Source organism: Carassius gibelio, chromosome A16, assembly GCF_023724105.1.
Source record: "Carassius gibelio isolate Cgi1373 ecotype wild population from Czech Republic chromosome A16, carGib1.2-hapl.c, whole genome shotgun sequence".
Classification (NCBI taxonomy): domain Eukaryota; kingdom Metazoa; phylum Chordata; class Actinopteri; order Cypriniformes; family Cyprinidae; genus Carassius; species Carassius gibelio.
In genome coordinates this window covers 30,564,565-30,586,100 of record NC_068386.1, presented here as the reverse complement: position 1 = coordinate 30,586,100, position 21,536 = coordinate 30,564,565, and the positions used below count along the sequence as shown (strand labels likewise).

Here is a 21,536-nt window from a genome sequence, read left to right as displayed (position 1 = left end):
CTTGATTCATTTGAAGTCACCATTGTGGTGGAAAGTGTTTGGTTTAGCTGGGATCTTGGTCCAGATACTTCTTCTGTGCTTGTCTTTTGCTGCTTTAACAGTGTATTTTAAAACTCTGTTTTTGTGGTGAAGAAAGACAAAACTTAAAAGAGCTCAGATGTTATCAGCTCTTTGTTGGTGTTGGCTTGTCTCTTGCTGCTGTAACTTGTGTGTTGTAAAACACTATTGTTGTGGCAAAGAGAGTTGAGATCAAACATACACATCTTGCTTGTAATGATGACAAATTATAGTAAAATTAAATGTATTGCTGCAACTGTGGATTTACTTTTATGGATAGAAACCTTGTAGATAAAATAATGTACTTACTTTTAGAAAACAGATCACGTCGTCACAAATAGACATAAAGATTTTGGATATGCATCACATCAATGGTGACAATCAGAACAAAAAAGGCTGGAAAATAAGGATGAGTTTGTGCTATGAAGCGCTTTTGTTTGTCACCGTTGTTGTGATGCATATGCTAAATCTAGAAGTCTGTGTGTGTGTGAGTACTTGATACTTTTAATCGAAATATTTCGAACACATTCATTTTGTTCATCTTCAAAACAAGTATTTTGCTCTGGGTGCCTGTTAAAAATATCAAACAAAACTTATTTTACGATCTCAAATACGTATTATGTGATGACTTTCTCATCAAAAAAAAAACATCTGAGCTCATTTAAATTTGTCTTTTTTCACCACAAAAACAGCGTTTTAAAATACACTGTTACAGCAGCAAGAGACAAACTAACACAAGAAGTAACTGGACCAAGATCCCAACTACTAGGTACAGTCTACAAAACCGTCAAGTTAAATAAACTTAAATATTAAGTTTTGGGAGACTCCATTACTCAATTAAATTGAGGCAACGTGTTTACTCAATCAATTTAGTTCAGTCAACTTATTAGGGTTTTCAGTGTACAGTGCAGACTATACAGTATATGCAAGCACTGACTTCATGTCTGGACACATTGATGAATGCCACTCTTGTCCAAAAGAGTCTAAATGGCTTACTTGAATATGGTAAAAGGAATTTGGATAGACCTTTGAAATTTTGGAAGCATATTTACAAAATGTTACTTTTTGGGGGGTTCAGTAATTTTGTATATGGATATTTAAATTAAATTTAGATTAAAACTTTCTTCTTTTTTTTCTTTTAAATTTGTTCATGGCCCGTTTACCTTCCTTTTGTGTGCAAACTTTGACTCATCAATAGAAACAAACTTGCGTCTTGAGTTTCCACCAACTGTAAGACCGGTTCTTCTTCTCAGTCTCTGTATTGCATCTATGCATATCTAAATAACATAATAGAAATATGAATGAATGGCATGCAATGTTTATTTGCATTGTTTTTGTAGTCATTACGAAGAAGTACCTCACCTTCCTAAGTGCATTTGTCATTCGCGACAGAGTTCTTGCACTTCTGGCTATCTGATCCTCTAACAGGTCAATTTGCCTGAGTTGGAGACCTTGTGCAAATCTGTGGACAATAAGCAGACCACTAGTACTGGCTCTGTCTACTCCACAGGCTACACAAACATTATTGTAGTAAATCATTGTAAAGCATTGTTCAGATATAAATAAGCCTTTATCTTTTTTATAATCACTCACCGGTAAATAAATTCCAACCATTTCACAAGTTTTACTCTACTTTGGCTGAAAAGTGAACCTTTTCTTACTGATGATGAGACTTTGCGATGACTCTTTCTCCTGCACATCCTGCACATAAAACAAATAAAGTGAAGCAATAACATTCTAACTGCAAATAAAATATTTTATATTACATGTGACCCAGAAAAAAATAAAGGAACATTAATTATAACACTGTAAATAGATAGTTAACATGCTGTTTTGCTACAAAGCAATAAGCAAGAAGTTATGGTTTACAGTGAATTTAGAACAGCTAATGGGTGTTTTTAGCTTAGTGACTAAAACCCACTAAGATACCATAAATTCACTGTAAACCACAGATTATGTACAGCATTTTACAATGGCTTAGAGGCTCAGCCAATCACAATCAAGGACTCGGACTATCCCTTTAATAATTCTTCATATACACTTTTGTATTAATTTAGATTTATGAAAACCAAAAGTCTAATTAAGTTATATATATATATATAGTACAGACCAAAAGTTTGGAAACATTACTATTTTTAATGTTTTTGAAAGAAGTTTCTTCTGCTCATCAAGCCTGCATTTATTTGATCAAAAATACAGAAAAAAAACAGTAATATTGTGATATATTATTACAATTTAAAATATTTTTTTACATTTATTATACTTTAAATTATAATTTATTTCAGTGATGCAAAGATGAATTTTTAGGATCATTATCACATGATCCTTTAGAAATCATTCTAATATGATGATTCATTATCAAAGTTGGAAACAGTTCTGCTGCTTAATATTTTTTCAGAACATGTGATACTTTTTTAGGATACTTTGATGAATAAAAAGTAAAAAAAAAAAGAAAAGAAGAAGCTACGTTTTTAAAATATAAATATTTTGTAATAGCAATATAAACTTTTATTCATTAAGGATGTGTTAAATTGATAAAAAGTGATAGTAAAGAAAATATATTATTAGATTTTTTTTTTTTTAATAAATGCGGTTCTTTTTAACCTTTTATTGATCAAATATATTAGACAGCAGAACTGTTTCCAACACTCATAATAAATCAGAATATTAAATCAGAATATTAAAATGATTTCTAAATGATCATGTGATCGACTGATGTTACATGTGACACTGAAGGCTGAGTAATGATGCTGAAAATTCAGCTTTGCATCACAGGAATAAATTAATTTTTTTTAAGTATATTCAAATAAAAAACTATTATTTTAAGTTGTAATAATATTTCACAATATTACAGTTTTTCTCTGTATTTTTGATCAAATAAATGCAGGCTTGATGAGCAGAAGAAACTTCTTTCAAAACATTAAAATAGTAATGTTTCCAAACTTTTGGTCTGTACTATATATATATATATAGAGAGAGAGAGAGAGAGAGAGAGAGAGAGAGAGAGAGAGAGAGAGAGAGAGAGAGAGAAGTCTCTTTTAATATGCTTAATTTGCTAAACATACATTTGCTAATCTGTATTTGTAATGTTTTACATCGCAATATACTTTGAATTCTGGATTTTACCTTTGTCTCTTACTTTACAATTTATTTTATAAGTAAGATAATTGTTTATTCAGTTAAATTATAAAGATTATAATGGAAATATATTATACAAAGATACACCGAATAGACGTTGCCATATGCATTCATATAAATTTTAATCAAAATCTTGATTTTGGAAACACATTCATTAACTTGTTAGTCTTACAGTATCCAGTGCATGCATATACAGTAACTTGAATTGCTCTACTTACCATATATAGCCATCGTTGCACTTGTGATTGGTAAGTTTCATTTTCTTTCTGCAAACGCCGCAGACCGGTGCACTATGAAGAAGTCTCTTCTTGATTAACCATTTTATTAACATTTTTCGATGAGATCCTCTTCTACATCGATGGAGAATATGATGTATTTGCTCGGATAAATTCATTTCAAACGTATCACTTAATTACCTTTCGTGCCCTTGTTCTGTCTTCTGTAATTATTATTATTATTTTTTTATAACAAAGTTGAAACACGGGAGCGAAACACCCAATCAGAGGTCTGCATTTGCCCCGCCCGGTAGCCATAGACAGAGCAGAGACGCGTCACGCGCATGTGCAGTAGCCGGATCTGGCGGGCTTTTTCCCCCTTCATTTTGAATTTCAACAGGTGACGTCAGGTTGAAGGTATGTACTGTAATATGAAAAGTCAATAAATTGAGCCTGACAGGGGTGGACGATATAGCGGTAGATAAGATTAAACGGGTAAAAATGTGTGAACCAGTAACGATAGAGATTTTGTACTATTTTCTCCATCGCAGTTAACGAGCTCACGTTTGTGCAGGTGGTATCAAAAACGTAACTTTTTTTTTTTTTTTTTTACCAGTTTTTAAGCATTGTAGTTTGAAAACAACTGACATATATGTGCGCGCTATCTCGATTTTTTTGTATTTAAGGCCGCATATCCACTGCCCCTTGAGCTCCTGAGCAATTTTGCAGCTTTATTGGCATTAAATACACACTTAACTTTACATGCGTCATAATGCCCGTCTTTGAAAGTATCTTCATAAACACAATATTTTAGTTCTTAAGTGAACGTGAACAATTGCTTAGAAAAAAAAATGCATGTGTTAACAGTATATTGGTTCCGGTCTTAAAGGGGAAGTTACCTAGTATTGCTCCTCTCTGTCGTTCATGTAGATCAAACAGCAGTAAGAGAAAATCTTTCATTGCTCTTGACTACATCACTTTGTTATCAAGCATATATATATCCATATAAAAAAATAAAATAAAAAATAACTTGTTATTGTGATACAAATACTCATATTGTGATATAATAATAAATCACCCACCCCTAAAGCATATTGCGTTGAATCAACCATACAATGACAGACACAAGCAAGAACATTTAGAAAGCCTATCTTTATTCTCTATCATGATTGATTCCAGAGACAGCATTTTGATTCTCCACATTCCAATGTTCCGAAGGCGGAAGACAAGAAAAACCCGTGCTCTACCGGTTTTAGATAAAAACGAACGATATGGATCATCCTGTGGTTAGTATTGACTTGATACTAGCTCATTAATCATTTCATTCACTACGTTATCAATTTACTTGCTTTGCTACACATTTAGCTACATAACTACTATTTTCACAGATGAGGAGAATGAGGTCCCCGAGCAGTCTGTGGATCGTGAAAGTAACCCAGGTTAGAAATCAATCTTCTGAAATGTATTTTGTACACACTAATATGCAGTTACATGCAGATGTTAGCTTAATATAATATAATGTTATCTAGATGTAACCTATATTAATTATGAGGTGTAACCTACATAATATATTTAATTCACTTTTTTAATAATTTTACTATAATCAATTAGCGTCGCAAACCTGTAGGTCATAGATAGGTGCGTAGGAAAAAAGACTGATATAGTAAAAATATGAGAAAACAAAATCACGCTATCACCTTGCAAAACAATAAAAAAAACTTTAATAGCAATGTTTCAATTGTATGATCTTCATCAGGCATCATTTTTATTATTGTTTTGTAAGTTGATAGTGTGCAGGATTTTTTTGTTTTCTCATAATAATTTTACTATAAAATTGGTTACCAAAATTACATTAATTTTGTTTTACAGATGCCTCATACCCAGACACTGCACCTGCTGCAAGCTGTGAAAGTGAAAAAGGTGAGATGATTAATGATCTATGTAACCACTACACAATCCTGATGTGATTGTTATATCAAACCTAGTCTTTGATGAAAAAAAAACAATGATACCTATGTTAAGGAGTCCAGGCATCTGTTGATGAATCACCAGTGGATAACCTTTTGAAACGGATAGAAGCACTAGAGCAAGAACGTGACTTTCTTAGGCACACTCTTGCATCCGTCTGTGGTGAGTAATGATTAGTACATTTACTTAAAAATGCTTTAAAAATACATTTGTTGTGAGTACTATACGATCTGGTTTAGTAAATTAGTCCTACTTAATCGTTTTCATTTATTCAGTATTACTTTTTTACTCTATCTGAAACTATTTTCAGTCTGCTCTCACCTAAGCTTATGCTACTCCTACATTATGCGTCAAGTAAGAGGTCTCTCTCCCGCCGGACTTGTGTACAGTCATTACAGGAAACCAGTGATAATGGTTTATAAAGTTATAATTATAGATATTTTTTCTTACAAAAACACATAACTTTGCTTCTAAAGGCCTTTATTAACCCCTAGAGCCATATGGATTACTACTTTTATGATGGATGGATGCACATTTTTTAGGATTCAAAATTCCAGGTGCCATTCACTCACATTATAAAGCTTGAAGAGCCAGAATATTTTTAAATATAACTCTGTATTTGGCTGAAAGAAGAAAGTCATATACCACTAGGTTGGCTTGAGGGTGAGTAAATCATGGAATAATTTACATTTTTGGGTGAAATAACCCTTTAAGTGTAAGGCATCTGCCTCTTTTGCCAACTTTCAACCAATTAGGTCCTGATTTCTTCAAGGGGAGGTTCTATGGGTGGTAAATGTACAGTTTTTTTTCTGATCTTTAGCTCTAATGGACAAAATAAGCCCAATTTACATATAAAGCATTCAGAGACTACAGAATAAATGGAGAGTATTATATTTCGTTTTTGCTCTAACAGCAGTAAAAACCAGCTGAACACTTAAAGTGTTTGGTACATTTTTCATTTTCAAACCAAACCAGTCTTCAGCAGGCAAAGTTTAAATACCATCTGGCTAGTGCACATTATGTTTACATGTGAGACCAGTAAGCGAAGAGTAGTTGGTCTTTTGTAACTGTTCGGACTGTTTGACCACATGAGCGTGTGTATACCACGAAAGCAATGCCAACATTAAAGGTGACAGCTACCTCTCAGACAAATTAATTTAATGGAAAAACTTTTTTATAGGCAAAGAAAAGAAAAAGAAGAAGAAGAAGGACACTAGTAGTGAGAGTGATGAGTTAAACTCTTCGTCCTCTTCATCATCTTCCTCCCTCCCTTCATCTTCATCGGAAGATGAAAGATGCAGCAAAAAAAAATCCAAAAAGAAGAGAACCCAAAAGAACAGGTCAAGATCTGCATTCTCTAGTTCTGCAGTGAGAGGTAAATTCAAAAGACACTTATTAATTTGAATTTATTCTTGATGAAGATGATTTCACCTGATGTTTTCATAGGCAGAGCGTGTGTAGGAAGGCTGGGGAAGGCTTATTCGTTCCACCACAGCAAAAATGCTGGCAGCAACAACACTGTAGCCAGTATAAAAGTTATGCCTTCTTTCTTCGTGTATACATTTGGGCGGCGTTATGAAACTCTTTCTTATGAAACTCATTTTAGGAGGCGTGGCTGAGCGTTAGCGTTTATAAAGAATATAAAGAATCTCTTTGGGTTTTAGACTTTGAGCTTTGTAACTCAGCAGGTCTTATACATGCAGAAACAGTTACATAACACACTGAAGAAAAATGAAAATCATTTGACCCCTTTAAGTTAGAATACCCTCACCATAAATATAGAAGTTATCCAAAGGTAAAAGAGGAAAAAACACACTCTAAAGATATCTTTCCATGAATTTATTAGTACCATGTCTTACACAGATGCATTTCGGCCTAAGCCATCATCAGTGTGTCACAAATTTATGAAACGATATCTTGAGAGTGTGGTTTTTCCTCTTTTACCTTTGGATAACTTTTTTAGTACTCGCACCCATTAAACGACTTGGGAGTTGAGCGTGCCTTCTCCACTATAATTCAAGGCTAAATAAAATATTAATTGTACAGTCAGCTTAATTGATTAACATTAAGTGGTTCTCAATCCCTGCCATCGTGCTCTGCACATAATGGATGTTTCTTATTTAACACATCTTATTCAGATCATCAGCAGGTTAGAAGAGAGCCACTTGCATGAATTGTGCTGCGTAATCCCTAGTGTTCACTTTTCCCTACTCTCCGAGCATGGGAAATCCATTAAAATTTATTTCATTTCAGAAAACTTTCCTTCATGGTATTCAGTGTCTTCACACATACAAAAATTACTAGAGAAGTGTGAAGTGTAACATACAATACCTTCATACAAAAAAAAAAAGTAAATTCACGTCTCGCGTACTTTAATGCATTTTAAATGGAACAATGGTAAAATTTTCTTCACAAGGCAAAAAGGTTAAAAGGTTCTTTTTTGGTTAAAAAGAACAAACAACTGAAGTGATAAGAGATTCATATAAAATGTGTGGGGTGGGGGGTTTGCGCCATCCCAAATCATGCATATGCTTGCTTCAAATTATAATGATTTGTGAAAATAACCACTTTAATAACGAGTGTTTATGTAGGATGTGTAGGTTGTTTATAGGAGACACAGAACCATTTTATGACATACTATTTAAATGTGTTTTTAAGGAGGAATCACATCTATCCTTACCCTAAAGTTGGTTCATCCTCTGCCTATGGATGTTTTGAAAAATTTGTAATGCATTGACAAACTGGGTATCGCTTTCAGTGTCCTTGTTAGACATTAAATGTAGCACCTTTAGTGATAACTATGAATTATGGATAATTACATGCAACTGAACCTAAACCAAAGTCTAACCCTCTAACAAGAAAGTGCTTGTTGTTATTTAGTATTACTTAGTACTAAAATGTATAACGCTCTAACAAGAAGACCTTAAAATGTAGTGTCACCACAAACGGTTTACTTATTTATTATTTTTTTTTTTCATTTAACAGCCAAGTGTCCAGATGATGTTCTCAAGAGATACAAAAATGTTCTCCGTGCGTTTAAAAAGGAAGGAAGCATGACAAGAGCATTCATAAAGGTTGGAGTGGACAGAAACACCCTTGCCCTCACTGCAGTTGTGGCTGAGATTCAAATTATCAGCCCAGAATTTTTTCGCTCCATCCCTCAGTTCCAACCTCAGCAAGAGAAGCTTTTTGATTTTGCCCTGAGGTGCTCAGAGGCCTTGACAACTGAGATGAAAGCCTCTATTACCTCAGGAAAAAAGAGTGGAAAACTCCTGCCAATTAAATACAAGTTTCGCTAAAAATATTGTTAATTTCTAGTTTAGTTTGATTTTTTTTTTTTTTTTTATGAGGTATTTTAGGCCTTTTATTTAAAAGTTTGCTGTATTAAAATATATATAAAGAAAAGTGTTCAAGATTCAAGATAAGTGGAATCTTTTGTGACCTGAGAATAGGTTATTTTATTTTTTTGGTAATTTTTCTGGAAATTAAAAAGCAAACTTTTTTGTATTGTAAAAGTTTGAAAAATACATTGTTCCTCTTTATCTAAAGATGTTCACTAAAACAAACAAAAAACAACAACTGCATGTGCTATTTTTATTTTAATTTACTTGCATTATAAGCAAGTTTTAAATAGCAAGTTTTTGTGTATTTTCAGTGTAAGTACACATTAGTTCCCGGGTACCAGCCCAGGTTCCACACTTTATTTTAAGTGGTCAGTTTTTGTGTATTTTCAGTGTAACTACACATTAGTTCCCGGGTACCAACGCAGGTTCCACACTTTATTTTAAGTGGTCAGTTTTTGTGTATTTTCAGTGTAACTACACATTAGTTGCCGGGTACCAACGCAGGTTCCACACTTTATTTTAAGTGGTCAGTTTTTGTGTATTTTCAGTGTAAGTACACATTAGTTCCCGGGTACCAGCGCAGGTTCCACACTTTATTTTAAGTGGCCAGTTTTTGTGTATTTTCAGTGTAACTACACATTAGTTCCCGGGTACGAACGCAGGTTCCACACTTTATTTTAAGTGGTCAGTTTTTGTGTATTTTCAGTGTAAGTACACATTAGTTCCCGGGTACCAGCGCAGGTTCCACACTTTATTTTAAGTGGTCAGTTTTTGTGTATTTTCAGTGTAACTACACATTAGTTCCCGGGTACCAGCGCAGGTTCCACACTTTATTTTAAGTGGTCAGTTTTTGTGTATTTTCAGTGTAAGTACACATTAGTTCCCGGGTACCAGCGCAGGTTCCACACTTTATTTTAAGTGGTCAGTTTTTGTGTATTTTCAGTGTAACTACACATTAGTTCCCGGGTACCAGCGCAGGTTCCACACTTTATTTTCTGGTCAGTTTTTGTGTATTTTCAGTGTAACTACACATTAGTTCCAGGGTACCAACGCAGGTTCCACACTTTAGTTATGGGGTACCAACGCAGGTTCCACACTTTATTTTAAGTGGTCAGTTTTTGTGTATTTTCAGTGTAACTACACATTAGTTCCCGGGTATCAACGCAGGTTCCACACTTTATTTTAAGTGGTCAGTTGTTGTGTATTTTCAGTGTAAGTACAGATTAGTTCCAGGGTACCAACGCAGGTTCCACACTTTATTTTAAGTGGTCAGTTGTTGTGTATTTTCAGTGTAACTACACATTAGTTCCAGGGTACCAACGCAGGTTCCACACTTTAGTTATTGGGTACCAACACAGGTTCCACACTTTATTTTAAGTGGTCAGTTTTTGTGTATTTTCAGTGTAACTACACATTAGTTCCCAGGTACCAACGCAGGTTTCAGACCCTTTCTGGTAAGACTTAAGTTTTCATTCGTTAACAATATTCCACAGCATTTATTAAGCTTAGTTAATGTTAATCTCAGCATTTATTAATACATGTTTAAGATCAATTGTTGCATCTGACAACCTTGGTTAATGTTCTGTGAATTAATATGAAAGAGAACATTTTAACTAACATCTACTGAGATTAATACATGCAGTACAAATAGGGGTGTAACGGTATGTCTATTCGTACTGAACGGGTCATGGGCAAATTCCAAATGGAAGTGATCATCCCTATGCCCTATTCCCTTGGAAGGACGAAGCCCTTGAAGTTGGGACTTTAGAGTGAGCAGGGCAAGTGCGTGCTATTATGAAGCCTTTACACATTGCACTTGGCAAACACCTTGACTGTTAAATGGTTTGAATAATAAGTATCCACACACAAGTAGGCATGAACAATATATGAACATATAAGCTTTATATGTGTAAAAACACAGCCCCCCAAAAATTAACAGAAACTGTAGCGTAGTTACAATTGTAGTTACAATATGCAATTATGGTGTGTACTTACAAAAGTGTACTTACAAATGCAACTACACTACAGTAACTACAACTAAATCAAGCAGGTACTTAAAATGTAAGTACAATGTAAATACAGGTAAGTACATCATAAGTACATTGTATCAAATGCTTAATTTGCCATGTAAGTACATAGTTGTTAAGGCCACTTAATATAAAGTGGGATAAATAATCATAATATGAACAAGGCAGGTCTGTTTTCTTGATGTTGCCCAGGAGGTGCTTCGCTAGACCTGAAGGCCTGTCCACCCAAAGCTGCAAAGTGGATCCTGGACATAACATGGCTAAACCTGGTGGAGCTGAGCAAGCTGTGGCAGTTCTCTGACATTCTAGATCAGGTGTGCAGTAAGATACTTGTACACAAATGGTCTCTAAAAAAGATCAGAAACATCCACACATGTAACACACACAGAATATCTGTCGCTTTGAGCTCCCCTTCCTCATTAAATATCTTGCTGCTCCAAATTTGCAGTAAACATGTCCATATTTTATTCATCTTGTCTACACACACAAGCACAAATACATTAACAGCAACTCACACTGATGGCTGATTGGGAGGCCATGACTGCCCGGGGGAAATTCATGCTCAATGAAGTGTGAAATGAGACATAATTTACTCACCCTCATGTTGTCCCAAACATGACTTTCTGTCTTCTATAGGACATTAAAGAATATATTTTGAGAAATTATTCATAAAAATAAGTGCTTTTTGTCCAAACAATGGATGTCAATGGTAACTAAAACTGAGTGGTTACCAACATATTTAAAATATCCATATCTGCAGAAAGTCATACAGAAGTCAAATGTAGCAGAATATTGCATTGTTGGTTGAACTATCCCTTTAAACCTATTATTGGGTCAGTAAATAATATGAGGTCATATTTTTTTGGCTCTTTTATAACAAAAAAACCCATAAACGTATAAATTACAAAATAATCAGAAATGCTGTTTAAATTTTGATTTTAAGTTTTTAAAGTTGAATATCACCACACAGAACATGATGACTTCTCAAAACGATTTCATGTAATCGGTCCAAAAAAGTACCAGAAACATTCAAATTTGTGTATATGTGTGCATGTGTATTTACAGATTGTGCGTCATGAGAAACAGTGGAAGAGCTGGTTTGATCGAGAAGCACCAGAGGAAGAACCAATCCCAAATGCATATGACCAAGCTTTGGACTGTTTCAGACGACTGCTCCTTATTCGATCCTGGTGTCCAGATAGAACCATTGCTCAGGTATGAATGAAATCATAATGAAGCCAGTGGAACAACATTTTTATGACTGTTAAGCACTGTTCACTATGTTCTTGTTACTGTTATATATATATATATATATATATATATATATATATATATATATATATATATTAGGGCTGTCACGATATTAGATTTTTCATATCACGGTTATTGTGGCCATAAGAATTCACAATATCGATATATCGTGATATCTATAGAAACCTTGGGGTGGGGAAGATATCAGTCAAATTATTTTTTACTTTGTTTATTGATTTTTTTTTTTTTCACCCAACGAGCATAATATTGATACCGATAAACGCAGGGCAAACGACTCTGGCTTTCTCCGTCTTCTTTGAAGCTCTTATGAAATAACAAGAGAGAAAATACTGTCAAGTTCAACAGTATGATGAATAAATATTAATGGTAACACTTTACAATACGATGCCATTTGTTAACATTAATGTATTAACGAACATGAATGAACAATGAACAATACATTTATTACACAATTTATTAATCTTTGTTAATGTTGATAAAAATCGAGTTATTCAATGTTCATGTTCATAATACATTAATGTTTACAAACACAACTTGTGATTTTAACAATGCATTAGTAAATGCTGAAATTAACATGAACTAACATTAATAAATGCTGTGGAAATGTTGTTCATTATTATGTTATTTATATATTAACTAATGTAATTAACTAATGTTAACTAATGAACCTTATTGAAGAATGACCACAGATGAGGCATTAAGTGCATGGCACTGTGACCAACTTAACATTTTACAGAGTTTAATGTAGCAATGTGGTAGCTCAGTTTTTCAAGATCCGTTTTAATCGTGTAACTGTTCATAGATTTGAACAAAGAAAGAAATGAAGTGTTACTACGCACAGGCCGTATTGATTGCAAATACAAAAATAAGATGAGTAAAGAAAACGCGGTACTTATTAAAATAATCACCCTTTACTTAAGTATATGAACACAGAAAACTGTTAATAGGTTATATAATATTTCCCAGTCTATGACTAGTAAAATAATAACAACTTACTTATGAACTTATGAAAACAGCTCTCCTCAGAGTAGCTGCGACTGCTGCATCTTCTTGTGTGACAGGTGTCATAGGTGTATATATATATATATATATATATATTTAAATCAGATGACAGCAAAACTTTAAATGAATTGAGTTGAATAATATTGTCTTCAGTAGAGCTGCCTTTTAACTAGTTTCATAATTGAACTCTGCAACAATGGCAGTGCTACTGAACTGAACCAAATCAACTTCGAACTAAATTTAGCTGAATGATGTCTCTATTGTTTTTCTTCTTTTTTAGATGAATGCTATTTGTAATTTATGGACTTTGTAAGATCAACACTTCCATTGAACTGAAATAAATCAACACTGAACTGACTTGTCTTGAGTAATGATACTGAGCTGTTTTTTCATAATTAATGAACTTCACAAATGAATCAACATTGCACTAACTTAAGCTGATTAATCTTTTGTAGAGCTGCTTTACAGCTAAAATTTAAGTTTCTTTATAATGGCTGAATTTTGCCATTTCTGGAAAGCTGCTTTGAAAAAATCAGCATTGTATATAGCACCACATAATACATGTGATGAGTTTTAATGGCTTCAGGCTAATTAATGTTTTCCAATGTGTAATTGATAGGCACGAAAGTACATCATGCTCTCAATGGGGGAGAGATATGCTGAGGGAGTGATTCTGGACCTGGAGAAGACCTGGGAGGAGTCGGACCCTCGCACTCCTCTGATTTGCTTCCTGTCCATGGGATCAGACCCAACAGACTCAATCATAGCCCTGGGTAAACGACAGAGAATTGAAACTCGTTACGTCTCAATGGGACAAGGGCAGGAAGTTCATGCACGCAAACTTTTACAGCACTCCATGGCTAATGTATGTACATGCTCAAACATTTTTGATGTTGAAAGTGCTTCTTTAACAGTAATAAGTCATTCATATGATAACGTGCTTTGTTTTGTTTATGTATTTATTTATTTTCTGTTAGGGAGGCTGGGCTTTACTTCAAAACTGTCATCTGGGTCTGCATTTTATGGATGAACTCATGGATACAATCACAGAGACGGACAGCGTTCATGACACCTTCAGACTGTGGATGACCACTGAGGTCCACAGACACTTTCCTATCACTCTCCTGCAGATGTCAATCAAATTTACAAATGAGCCTCCTCAGGGACTGAAAGCTGGAATTAAGAGGACTTATGCAGGTGAGCCTGGCATCTTTGGATATTTAGTCTTTCTTCCGCTTCCGCTTCTACATTAATAGAGCTATCAAAATCTGGGGTGGATGATTATTTATAGAGAAGCATCTTAATTCAAAGATTAAAGATCAGCCAGTTTCATGAATAAAAGTTTGTGTGGAATGCGTTAATAATAAGAAAGTCTTGAAATTGGTAGTGCCTTATAATATCTTCCAGGTATCAGTCAGGATCTTCTGGATGTGAGTAACATGGTCCAATGGAGAGCCATGTTGTACGGTGTGGCATTCCTCCATTCCACTGTCCAAGAGAGGCGAAAATATGGACCTTTAGGTTGGAACATTCCATATGAGTTCAACCAGGCAGACTTCAATGCAACAATACAGTTTGTCCAGAATCACCTGGATGATATAGACATCAAGAAGGTGAGAGTTGCATTATGGAGCAGCTATGTTGCTGGCTTTACAATTATAGAATAGAAATTAAATCCCATTCCAAAAAAATTTTGTTCAATCTGTACTGAGATTTAAAGATATTCTATAATTATACAACTTTAATATTGTCACATGAACACAAAGCAACTCAGTAATTTGAAGTAATAATGAATTATGTGGATTCTTGTCAAATGTCTTTTCTTTGATGTTGCCAAAATAGACTTAGCACTTGGCATTTAAATTTTATTAAGTATTATAACTGAATATGTATTTTTACAGGGTGTGTCCTGGAACACTGTACGATACATGATCGGCGAGATCCAGTATGGTGGTAGGGTGACTGATGACTATGACAAGCGTCTCTTGAACACGTTTGCAAAGGTGTGGTTCAATGAGAACATGTTCAGCCCTGATTTCAACTTTTACAAAGGCTACACTATTCCCAGATGCAATAATGTGGACCAATATCTCCAATATGTGCAGGTAAGATAAAAGGTTCCAATGAAACTGCTCAGTTGGTCCCTTTAGAATTAGTATTGTTAGTTATACAGGTTTTGTCACTAATTAGAGATGAGAGATTGAGGTGAGACAATGTGTTGGCAGATAGACAGTGGTGGTGTATTACAACACTGTGGGCTGTTGGCTGGAAGAAGTGGCACCAGTAAACATTTACAGTAAAAATCAGCCAATACAAGATTCAAGACACAGTATACTGAGTACAAGTGTAAAAAAACAACAACAAAAAACAATACTCATAATAAAATAATAAAGAAATTAAAAATAAACTGCATACTGCATACAAAAATGTATATGTATATGTATATGTATGTATGTATATATGTATGTATGTATATATATATATGTATGTATATATATATATATATATATATATATATATATATATATATATATATATATATATATATATATATATATATATTCCAGTATAAAAAAGGCCTATCTTTTGTCAATTGTAATGTACCGTAATCTGTATGCATAAACCATAAAGCTGATTCATCAGCACTTGTCATGTAAGGCAGTGGCATCCTCGTGAGAGAAATAGCACAGCTGCCGGTCGAGTATGCCTGATCTTTATTCTATATGAGCTGATTTTGATGGATGTTTTTAGCCCCAAATCACAGCACAGGATGTTTCTTTCTGACTCAATGTCAACCACAGTTCCAGGACACAGTCTGTGCACTCACTCATACATGCCACAGCATTGTTCAGTGTGTAGCACACAACGTTCTTATCACCATTAGTGAATGAAACCACATACAAAAGCTCCTTGAGAAACATGCAAGACATTTTGCTTAAATAAAGAAAAGGGTGGGGGGGAGGGGGTTATCCTAGCTTTCATTCAGCTGTGCATCTCTCTAATCACATTTGTTGAGTTGAAATTATGATGAATGTATGTATAATGCGAGATGACTTGTATAGCTGGTACACAACACTGTATGCATGTATTAATCAACTAATAAACAACTTTAATCATGATTTATTTTCAAAAATGATGAGAGATGTGGGAAAACATGCATCAGTTTATCAAAACTGATACAAGATGCTTTAGATTTCATTACACTCAAAAAATAGTAATACAAATTAATAATAATATTCATGCAGGCATAGTTTAATTATTTGCATCTTTTAATTTTATATTAATTTTAAAGTATGAACATGGTTTAAAATATGGAAAATTCAGTTTGAAATAAACTGGATTTACTGATGATAAATTCATTTTCTGGTTATTGTGTACCTCGCGTCCATTTAGCACATTTTCTTTATTAGTACTATTAAAAAAATTGCATTCAAAAATGTGTGAAGTGTTTGCAAAGTGATGACAAAAGATGCATGATGGGGGAGTTTGCTGCTGCAGCAGACAGACAGTAGATTGAATGGGAGATTACAGGGATTCATGCAATTTTTTATTATGTTTTTAGACCCTTCTAGACAGACAGACAGACAGACAGACAGACAGACAGACAGATAGACAGACAGATAGATAGATAGATAGATAGATAGATAGATAGATAGATAGATAGATAGATAGATAGATAGATAGATAGATAGATTGAACTTGATCTCTTTCTCTCCTGCAGGGTCTCCCCACATATGACACCCCTGAGGTGTTCGGTCTCCACCCAAATGCAGATATAACCTACCAAAGCAAACTCGCCAAGGATGTACTAGACAATATTCTGAGCATCCAACCAAAGGACAGCTCCAGTGGAGGCGGTGAGACCAGGGAGGCAATCGTGGGTCGGCTAGCAGATGACATGCTGGAAAAACTGCCTCCAGATTTTGTACCATCTGAGGTAAAGCTTCAGATGGGGCAAAAATGATGCAGCAAAATTTTGTATGGTTGATGAAGAGCTCAGAGCCCAATGGTAGCAAATGGCCTTTGCTGTCTGGAGCTCGAGTCCTGAGGAGACATTCTCCGGGTTGACGGATGGAAGTCACAGACTGCCTGCACTAATGCATTTGTCTTTTTTTTGAGGCTCACAAATGTTCTCACACCAAATTGCAGGTTCTAATTAGAGTCAATAGAGTGAGTTGCTACATGTAAATACTTTTTTTTTTTTTTTTTGACAGTAAATTGAATTCTGAAGTGTTTGTGTACAGTCTCTATTGGTCATGGCAGCAGAACAACATATAATTTATGGAGATGAGTTTTACAACTTCAGACGGACTGTATTAACAAGCACTTTTGATATTTAAAAGAGCCGAGATCATGGTGGTGAATCGTAAACTATAACAATAATAAACTATGCTAGATTTGAGTAGTCTGCTGCATCCTCAAAAACCTGGAACAAACTGGGGAACTGCAACCATGCAAATTACATCAGATTCATTGCATATTAATCTGCTGGTGGAGACAATAATAAATATTAGTATATTTGTTATTGTCTCCACCAGCAGATTAATAATAAATAATACCTTAATTGAACTGGATGCTAAAATAATGCAAATATCTTAAACAATGCTATGCAATGCAATGCTGTCTTAGTAGAATTTAAATCCTTTGTTATTCATTCAGATTTCATCATTTATCCAGGTCAGAGAGAGATTGATGAGCATGGGTCCCCTTCAGCCAATGAACATTTTCCTGCGGCAGGAGATTGATCGCATGCAGAGAGTGATTGTTCTGGTCAGAAACACGCTGAGTGACCTTAAGCTGGCCATTGATGGAACCATCATTATGAGTGAGAACCTGCGAGATGCACTGGACTGCATGTATGATGCCCGAATACCTGCACGCTGGAAAAAGGTTACAGATTGTTTGTTGCCTTTGTGATAATGTGTAATGTGTTGGACACACAGTGTACACAACAAAAACATGAGCGCTTCACTTGTTTCTGCTTGCACATTTCATTTAATTTCATATGAATATACACACACACATACACACATATATATCTGTGACTGTCGAGCAGGTCCATTTTACTATTTTTAAATAGCATATTTAAACAAATCTAAATGGAAATTGGATATAATAATAAATAGGATGTAATAATAATTATTATAGATTTGAGTGAGTGACATACAGCCAAGTATGGTGACCCATACTCAGAATTTGTGCTCTGCATTTAATCTATCCAAAGTGCACACACACAGCAGTGAACACACACCCAGAGCAGTGGGCAGCCATTTATGCTTCGGCACCTGGGGAGCAGTTGGGGGTTCAGTGCCCCCGAAGTCATGGTTTTGCCAGCCCAAGATTCGAACCCACAACCCTAGGGTTAGGAGTCAAACTCTCTAATCACTAGGCCATGACTTCCCCACAACTCATATATACATATAAATATATACACACAGTACAGACCAAAAGTTTGGACACACCTTCTCATTCAAAGAGTTTTTTTTTTATTTTCATGACTATGAAAATTGTAGATTCACACTGAAGGCATCAAAACTATAAATTAACACATGTGGAATTATATATGGAAATAAATACATAGCAAAAAAGTGTGAAACAACTGAAAATGTCATATTCTAGGTTCTTCAAAGTAGCCACCTTTTGCTTTGATTACTGCTTTGCACACTCTAGGCATTCTCTTGATGAGCTTCAAGAGGTAGTCACCTGAAATGGTCTTCCAACAGTCTTGAAGGAGTTCCCCGAGAGATGCTTAGCACTTGTTGGCCCTTTTGCCTTCAGTCTGCGGTCCAGCTCACCCCTAAACCATCTCGATTGGGTTCAGGTCCGGTGACTGTGGAGGCCAGGTCATCTGGCGCAGCAACCCATCACTCTCCTTCTTAACCAAATAGCCCTTGATGCTTTCAGTGTGACTCTACAATTTTCATAGTCATGAAAATAAAGAAAACTCTTTGAATGAGAAGGTGTGTCCAAACTTTTGGTCTGTACTATATATATATATATATATATATATATATATATATATATATATATATATATATATATATCCTGTTTATTATTAGATTTTTTTAAATATGCTATAAAAATTTTTTTTGCTATTTCAAAAAGTGAAACTTGTATATTATATTCATTCATTACACACAGACTGATATATTTCAGATGCTTATTTCTTTTAATTTTGATGATTAAAACTGACTGAAAATCCCAAATTCAGTATCTCAGAAAATTAGGATATTAATTAAGACCAATACAAGAAAAGGATTTTTAGAAATCTTGGAGAACTAAAATATATGATCATGAAAAGTATGAGCATGTACAGCACTCAATACTTAGTTGGGGCTCCTTTTGCCTGAATTACGGCAGCAATGCGGTGTGGCATTGAGTCGATCAGTCTGTGGCACTGCTCAGGTGTTATGAGAGCCCAGGTTGCTTTGATAGTGGCCTTCAAGCTCTTCTGCATTCTTGGGTCTGGCATATTGCATCATCCTCTTCCCAATACCCCATAGATTTTCTATGGGGTTAAGGTCAGGCTGGCCAATTAAGACTGCAGTGGGTAACTTTTGACGCTCTAGCGGTTAATAAACAGAACTTCTTGCGTCTTGCGGAAGAACATCGTAGCTGGAACTACTTCTCTCTGTTTATGTCTATGAAGAATCACAAAGGTACTGGGTTACTCCGCCACGGTACCCCAGAAGCAATCTAAAATAGTCAGAATATAAACACTTATTATAGGTGCACCCTAGTGATTCAGGACAAGCTAAAAACACGGTTTGGAAAATGGATTCATGGTGTACTCGCTTATTACATACATTTTTCTACATTTTGAACACAAACAAAGTTACGGACCGCAGCTCTGATAGATTGTTTCTTAACGGCAGCGATGTATTTCTGCAAATGGCAATAGGACCACTGAGAGGAGCCAGAGGAGCTTGATTTTTTCACAGATTATCTGTCTCATATTCTACTGTCAGGACATAATGACAGGTTTAACAAATATGTAAAAAATATATTTTTACAAAAGTTACCTACTGCAGCTTTAAGAACAGGGATACCATGGTCCTTAAACCAGGTACTGGTAGCTTTGCCACTGTGTGCAGGTGCCAAGCCTTGTCGGAAAATGTAATCTGCATCTCCATAAAGTTGGTCAGCAGCAGGAAGAATGAAGTGCTCTAAAACTTCCTGGTATACGGCTGTCTTGAACTTGGACCTCAGAAAACACAGTGGACCAACACCAGCAGATGACATGGCACTGACTGTCATCTGCTTTACACTGAATCTCAAGCCATGTGGATTGTGTGCCTATCCTCTCTTCCTCCAGAATCTGGGACCCTGATATCCAAAGGAAATACAAAATTCACTTACATCAGAGAAAGTCCTTTTTGTCTTTAGATGCTTCTGAGGCTGTCTGTTGTTCAAGAGTTGCTTGGCACAAGGAATGCGACAGCTGCCTGAAACCCATGTCTTGCATACGTCTGTGCTTAGTGGTTCTTGAAACACTGACTCCAATTGCAGTCCACTGTTTGTGAATCTCCCCCACATTTTTGAATGGGTTTTGTTTCACAATCCTCTCCAGGGTGCTGTTATCCCTATTGCTTTGTACAGTTTTTTCTACCACATCTTTTCCTTCCCTTCGCCTCTCTATTAATGTGCTTGGACACAGAGCTCTGTGAACAGCCAGCCTCTTTTGTAATGACCTATTGTGTCCTGCCCTCTTTGTGCAAGGTGTCAGTGGTCATCTTTTGGACAACTGTCAAGTCAGCAGTCTTCCCCATGATTGTGTAGCCTACAAAACTAAACTGAGAGACCATTTAAAGGCTTTGCAGGTGTTGAGTTAATTAGCTGATTAGAGTGTGGCACCATGTGTCAATATTGAATTTTCAGAGGTAATGAATTTGGGATTTTCCTTAGTTGTCAGTTATAATCATCAAAATTAAAAGAAATAAACATTTGAAATGTAAAAGTCTGTTTGAATGAATCAATATAATATTAAATTTTCACTTTTTGAATGGAATTAATGAAATAAATTAACTTTTTGATGATATTCTAATTAGATGACAAGTATGTACATATCCAGTAAAGCCAATAAAAAAAATAAAAAAAAATTCACTGTGTCTTTAACAGATCCTGACAGCAGTTTTTCTTTAATGCCAAAAGAGGGTTTGTGCTGGCACAAGCTGTTAGCAAATCAGTCCATAACTCTTTTTTTTTTTTTTTGGATAATCTATGTCATTTTAAAAAATTAAAGGATTTAAAGGGTTAGTTCCTCGAAAAATCATAATTATTTTATTAAAAACTCACCCTCATGTCGTTCCTAACCCGTGAGACCTCCGATATTCTTTGGAACACTGTTTAAGATATTTTAGATTTAGTCCAAGAGCTCTTAGTCCCTCCATTGTGTGTATTGTATACTTTCCATGTCCAGAAAGGTAAGAAAAACATCATCAAAGTAGTCCATGTTACATCAGAGGGTCAGTTAGAATTTTTTGAAAATACATCTTGGTTCAAAAATAGCAAAA

At 35.0% G+C, this 21,536-nt stretch overlaps 2 protein-coding genes across 3 annotated transcripts in view; both read left to right on the top strand.

Annotated features, from left to right (window-relative positions):
- Positions 1–21,536, top strand: part of dnah5 (dynein, axonemal, heavy chain 5) — a 245,639-nt gene that overhangs the window by 217,217 nt on the left and 6,886 nt on the right. For both annotated transcript variants that reach the window (XM_052619029.1, XM_052619028.1), the window contains exons 69-76: positions 10,942–11,063; positions 11,815–11,964; positions 13,643–13,888; positions 14,001–14,220; positions 14,431–14,636; positions 14,925–15,128; positions 16,745–16,960; positions 17,701–17,913. In XM_052619029.1, coding sequence (XP_052474989.1) covers positions 10,942–11,063; positions 11,815–11,964; positions 13,643–13,888; positions 14,001–14,220; positions 14,431–14,636; positions 14,925–15,128; positions 16,745–16,960; positions 17,701–17,913 — 1,577 coding nt within the window. The remainder of the gene's footprint in view (positions 1–10,941; positions 11,064–11,814; positions 11,965–13,642; positions 13,889–14,000; positions 14,221–14,430; positions 14,637–14,924; positions 15,129–16,744; positions 16,961–17,700; positions 17,914–21,536) is intronic.
- LOC128030938 (uncharacterized) lies at positions 3,056–8,051 on the top strand. Its single transcript, XM_052619037.1, has 5 exons — positions 3,056–4,696; positions 4,799–4,849; positions 5,280–5,330; positions 5,433–5,540; positions 6,559–8,051. The coding sequence occupies exons 1-5, from the start codon at positions 4,576–4,578 to the stop codon at positions 6,780–6,782; spliced, it is 555 nt and encodes a 184-aa protein (XP_052474997.1). The 5' UTR covers positions 3,056–4,575; the 3' UTR covers positions 6,783–8,051.

Excerpts from the sequence above, each read along its gene's own strand:
- LOC128030938 (XM_052619037.1), top strand. The coding sequence starts at position 4,576 with ATGATTGATTCCAGAGACAGCATTTTGATTCTCCACATTCCAATGTTC. Across the intron at positions 4,697-4,798 it reads ACGATATGGATCATCCTGTG|ATGAGGAGAATGAGGTCCCC; the intron begins GTTAGTATTGAC and ends CTATTTTCACAG. Across the intron at positions 5,331-5,432 it reads AAGCTGTGAAAGTGAAAAAG|GAGTCCAGGCATCTGTTGAT; the intron begins GTGAGATGATTA and ends ACCTATGTTAAG.